At 39.2% G+C, this 6,218-nt stretch overlaps 1 protein-coding gene across 1 annotated transcript in view; it reads right to left on the bottom strand.

Annotated features, from left to right (window-relative positions):
• Window positions 1–1,545: 1,545 nt before the first annotated feature.
• The window catches only part of LOC139441450 (serine/threonine-protein phosphatase 6 regulatory ankyrin repeat subunit C-like), a 31,205-nt gene continuing 26,532 nt past the window's right edge, over window positions 1,546–6,218 (bottom strand). The window contains exons 3-4 of the mRNA XM_071222366.1: window positions 2,500–2,556; window positions 1,546–2,063 (exon numbers count right to left, since the gene is read on the bottom strand). Coding sequence (XP_071078467.1) covers window positions 1,666–2,063; window positions 2,500–2,556 — 455 coding nt within the window. The 3' untranslated portion in view covers window positions 1,546–1,665. The remainder of the gene's footprint in view (window positions 2,064–2,499; window positions 2,557–6,218) is intronic.

The raw sequence follows: 6,218 nt of genomic DNA, 5'->3' as shown, positions 1-6,218 counted from the left end.
CTAAGTCTTGTGAAGACTGAGTTCGAAAATTATTTAATTATTTTTTCCAAGAGGAGGGGCCTTTTATGTGTATTAATTTCACATTTAGTCATTTTTTTCTGATGACACAAAGCCATCCTAATGCCTATCTCTTCTTCAGGCTTTATAGGACTGATTTATTTTCGTACATAATATCAACTTACTTATTGGTCATTACTATACGAACAAACATAATACTGTGCCCCATGGAGGGGGATATTAATAAAATAAATTTTTATTTTTCACTGAATCTAGATATTACTTATAAGTGTACTGTAAATACAATATTTCCCTCTTTCATCTGGGAACGTTTCCTTGTATTAAATATAACCTACTCCACACTTCTTATGCTTTCAAATGCACGTATTAAGATCCCAGAAAATTAGGTTTGACAACGCATTATAACACCTGAAATATAAATAAGCAGTCAATTTCAACGAGATTTTATATTGGTAAATTAACTCATGGACAATTCTCAAATGTCATATGTCTATCATCGTTAGGATATTTACTTTACAATGATATGAAGTATTGCAGGTTCAGATTTCGAGCAAGGGCGCTTGTTCATGTAACAAAGGTAGCACCTTTCATCGATGGCTAGGCAGTGCATATACCTTTGGGATTTACTGCATTTAGATACTGATGTGAAGACAATCAACGCTAGTTGCAATTTGGTTAAACTGTGCGAAGAAATAAGAACGTTGTAACACTTTTTATACAATGTTACGTTTTTGAAACCGCGACTGACGGCCAGGCACCATGAGGGATAAACACATGCTCATGCTATGGTCGGATTCGTACAATCGACTCTTCTTTTAAGTTTTTAATTCAACTTGTACATATTAAAACAACCTCCTAAGAAAAAATGTACCATATATGTCTGCCTTTGTTAAACTATATCTACCACACAGTGCATCATATAGATGAAATCGGAATTGTAAAATCGACTGTTTTTGGCTGCGATTTCTTATGAATATGAAAAAGGTTTTGCTGCTTTTATTTTTTAAATTCAAGCAGCAATAATATGAACACGTTATAAGTAACACCATAGAATAAGATGTATATATCTGCCTTTGTTAAACTATATCTCCCCATAGTCCTTGTGTTGTATGCATATGTAATGAAGCCTGCATTGTGCCTCCCTGTTCTGACAGAGAAAACAGCCGGTCACTTTGGTGCAAGGCCTTGGCCGCAATGCCGTGACGTCATGGACAGTGTGGCGACACTGTCATTGTACATTTGGCGCCACGTCAGCTTGGCGAACCTCGGCTCTGAGGTCACAGAGTGCAGCGAGATGTAAACAAACAGTTTGTTGCCTCTTTCACGATTAATTATGAACTCCTGACACACAATTAACACAGATTAATTTGATTACGAGATGCAGTGTGTACATCATAATCACACATCATCTTTATCTACCATAATTACACTCAGTTAACAATTTTCTTACCTGATCATGCGAAGTTCCGAACACAACAAATGACAAAATGTCTCAAATTATTTTCAACAAGTTTTATTTCTCCTCAAACACAACAAACCTTCTCACATAATACGGGAATATATAACACGACGACGTGCACGGCACACCACGTCAATGTCTGTAGCAACATGTCCCCCTCCACCGTCTACACAAACACGACACCGACATCACTGAGCGCCGCGGGACAACAGCAGATCCACCAATAGCTGATGTCCCCAGTCTCTAGCCCTGTCGGCCGCTGTCTGTCCCGAGTTGTTCCTGTCGTCGATGTCCACCACGTTCAGAGACAGCACATACTTCACTATCTCTACATATCCTTCCCAACAGGCCCAGTGACAAATGTTGTCGCCGTACTCGTCCACTAGTGACACATCAGCCCCTTTACTCACCAGGAGCTCCACCACGTCTCTGTGTCCCCTCAGGGCTGCCCACATCACCGGTGTCCTGCTCCACCATCCTCTATAGTTAACGTCATCTCCCGGTGTAGACAGGAGCCGTTTCACCCTCTCCTGGTCCCCGGCCTGGCTGGCGTAGTAGAGGTCGCGGCCTGCCTGTGATGGAGTCGCTGTAACACAAAGTAAACTTTGTACACATCCAGACATCTTTGTCCTACATCTACTGTGTTCACACCTCGACGTGTTGATACGTGACAGGAACATCGATACATGATGAACGACTTCCTGTATGGATGACAACAATATAACAATGAGGGGAGTGGTTGATGTGTTGAAATAAGAATAATCTATTCACGTGACATTTGTTCAAATGGTTTCTTCTACATCCAGTAGTTGTAACATTATTCTGTGTAGGGCTGAAAAATGTTAACGTTTGTTTGCTTTATAAGATATTAGTCAGACACTGTCAGTACAATTGCTGTCTCAAATTATTAAGACAATAAGATATTTATTTTTACATTGCTTTACATAAGCTTGTTCATTGAATACATTGTATGTATGAAGGGTTAGGAGTGAGCTCTCTGCCTGCTGGGTTCTCCCACCTACCGTGTGAAGCAGCAGAGAGCAGTGGATTCCTCCTGCGCTGGCTCGGGTCACTCGAGGCTGAAACACAGAATATGCTGTTTAGAAAACTGTATATAGAGGTCCAGCACATAAGCATAATAAATATTGGCCACAGACCAGCTATTGCCATTCCACAAATTTGAAGCCTTTTGAAAAGTTTACTACACAACTAGATTTGAAATACGTTTATTATAGCAAAAGGGTAAATATATAGTTTTGTGATTAACAAATAGATTAAATGACTCTCATAAAAATACAACACAAGTATAGATTTTTGTTCATCTCTCCGGCGTGGCAATACACCTGCTTGTTGAATTGACCTTTATGAAATAAATGATGATACTATTAGTGCAATTGTTGATTTGTTGATAAATTCATAGGAGAAAACATGTATCAAATTGCAGAGACTGTTTATAGGACATTTTCGGAGTAGAATCCCCCTTGGTTGACATGATGATGTTACCAAATATCATACAAAGTTGGACAATGACACGATCTACCACATGCTGGGTTCCCCCACCTACCTCGTCGATCAGAATCATGTCCCTTCACAAGTGGCTTCAAACTCGGATCACTCGAGGCTGAAACAGAATATGGTGGTCAGAAAACTATATGTAGCATAGGAAAAGCATTATAAATACTGGCCTCTGTAGGATACCACTTGTGAGGATAAGTCATTTTAGTTCTTTTATGAGAGCTTCATTTAAGTTCTCTACTTTTTTGGTTTGTCCTGGTTAATCATCCGGGTTTTAGTCAGTGCATGGACAAGCACGTGGACGTAAGCAGAATGACATAAACTTGTGTAGGGTGTAAATGGCCCATAAAATTTGTAAGTATTAACAATATATATAAGGAACAACATGTAAATCATAACTAGCAATGCTATAACAAATGTAAATGGTGTAAAAGGGTAAATTGCATGTTGAAAAGGTTGAAGTGTGTATCACAGATGTTTCGTTTAAAATCCGGAAAATACTGTTGAAAATAACATGTACCTGTACTTACTACCTTAGTTACAAGTTGTAATATTTCCCATTTGTTTTTTATTATAGCTTGTACCTGTCAACAATAGGCCTTACAATTAAAGGGCCAGTAAAGGAATTTGAAGGAAAAACATAATACAAAATATCTGTCAATGATTCAAGACTGAATCAAAAATGTATTCATCAATCTATGCTGAAGTTATAAAATAAACCATTCAAGACAGTGTACTGGATTATGTGTCAATGGCCAAAGCGTATCACCTACATAAAAGTACAAGAAATTTTTATACATAACAAAGAATGTTATCATCAGACATTAGAAGTGACACAGACAGCTGGATTGTTAGAGACAGAATGTCTAATGTAACAATAAATAAAGATGAAGTTCAGAGTGAAAGGATAATTCAACTGAATAAAGAAAGAGCAGGTATCCAATCTGCATTCACCAGAACTGAAAATCAGATAAATGGTCTCATTGTAAATAAGAATGCTAGTCAAACAGACATTGAACATGTTGAAGGATCAGTGAAATCAATTGAGAAAATCTTTGACAGTTTGACACAGAAAGTAAATCAGCTGAAGGAGATAGTGCAAGATGATGCAGAAGAGATTAGTAAACTAGAAATGTACATGAATAAGATGTCAGATAGACTGAAAACAGTGATGTCTAGTGTACAGATGTGGCATCATGATACAGTAAAACCAAGTGATTCAGCGAGTCAGGTAGGAAGCCATGCAAGTAGTGGAAGCACGAGATCGAAGATTGCAGCAAGGAGAGCTGCACTGAAAGTCAAACAATCTGCTCTGAAGAAGAGTCAGGAACTGAAGTTAAAGAAATTTGAACTTGAATTACAAGAAGAGACTCTTCAAATGGAGACTGAGCTTGCAGCCGCTGAAGCTGAAATAAAGGCAATCAATGAAATCGATGGACCCCCTTCTGTTAAAGATGATGGTATAATGGGCACAAATCCCAAAACAGTGCATTTAGTGTCAAGTAACCCAATACCCACAGACAGAGTGAGTGATCAGCATCTCAATCCAAATGCATTGTCTTGGACAAGCCATAATGATACTATTCAACCACCACAGCCAGATAATACGCAGTATGAAATGTTACATTTGCTTCAGTTGCCAAAAGTTGAAATCATGAAATTTGATGGAAATCCTCTGCAATACTGGGCATTCATCAGGTCTTTTGACATTAGTATAGGGGAAACATCAATCAGCAATAGTGCTAAACTGAATAGGCTTTTACAGTACTGCACTGGGCATGCTCAAGAGGTTATAGAGTGCTGTGTAATCATGAATCCAGAGATTGGTTACTTTCAGGCCAGAAAGTTACTGTTGGAGAGATTTGGCAATCAATATGTCATCGCTAAAGCATGGGTGGACAAGGTGACAGATGTCCCCAACTTGAAACCTAATGACAGTGCTGGACTGAGAAGATATGCGGATTCTGTGAGAAGCTGTGTTGTTTCACTTACAGCAATGAGCAGGCTGGGCGAAATCGACAATCAATTGAGGATGAGAAAGATTGTTGAGAAGCTTCCCTTCTTCATTCAAGGTAGATGGAGAAAAGAAGCTGTAAATGTTTTAAAGCGCAATGGTCAGTATCCAGGAATTGGGCATCTTGCTGAATTTATAGAAATTGTTGCTGAAGAACTGGATGACCCGGTGTTTGGAATCAATGTAAAGGATTCTACAGAGAAACCACCTCCACAAAGGACAAGCTTCAAGTGTTAGTCAGCTTCCAATTTTATTGCACAAGGGAACATTACTCAGGAAAACAGAAACCTTCATGAACAGCCACAGAGAGCTTGTAAATGTTGTACTGGCAGTCATCCTCTTTACCAGTGTCCTACTTTCAAGAAGATGAATTTGCAGAAGAGACTGGAGTTTACGATAAGACAGAAGTTGTGCTTTAATTGTTTCTCATCAAGGCATTTGTCATCTCGATGTATGAAGGACAGCATGTGTGACAATAGCAGTTGTAAACAACATAACCGGAAGCACTCCAGTTTGCTCCATGACAGTTCAAGGACATCTTTGAAATCTGTTAAAGAGCCGATGCCAGACAGCCAGGATATGAATCCCACGTTACGATCTTCAAGTTGCAGTGAGCATGCAGAGAACAAGATTCAGTCAAGTTCAGTGTATGGAGTCAATGGGGCCGGAGGAACAAGAATAGCTCTCCCCATAGTTCCTGTCTGTGTGAAAGGATGTAGTGAACATGAAGTAATTAAGACTTATGCTTTGTTAGACCCAGGAAGCACAAATACCTTTTGTTCCAAAGACTTGGCAAATATTTTGAAGTTGGATGGCAGTGGTGCTATGCTTTCTTTAAATACTCTTACTTACAAAAGCTATGAGTCTCAGACAAAGGTTGTCTCCCTTAGCTTAACAGACATCAATGGAAGACATGCTACAAACATGTCAAATGTATTTGTGCTCTCTCAGATGCCTGTGTTGGAAGGCAGCGCTGTTTCACAGTGTGATGTTGACAAATGGAAACACTTTCAAGGGATTGATCTACCCATGGTTGAAGGCAAATTTGCTAAAGTGACAGTGCTGATAGGTCAAGACAATCCGTTAGTTTTAACGCCACTTGAGGTGCGATCAGGGAAAGCTGATGAGCCCTTTGCCACAAAAACAATATTTGGATGGGCCATCAATGGACCTTTACACAGAGGCATTCAGCAAGACATGACATCCAACTTT

Source organism: Haliotis cracherodii, unplaced genomic scaffold, assembly GCF_022045235.1.
Source record: "Haliotis cracherodii isolate W230 unplaced genomic scaffold, xgHalCrac1.p SCAF_40, whole genome shotgun sequence".
NCBI classification, from domain to species: domain Eukaryota; kingdom Metazoa; phylum Mollusca; class Gastropoda; order Lepetellida; family Haliotidae; genus Haliotis; species Haliotis cracherodii.
The sequence above is the reverse complement of the archived record's forward strand: the minus strand, read 5'-3'. Positions and strand labels throughout refer to the sequence as shown.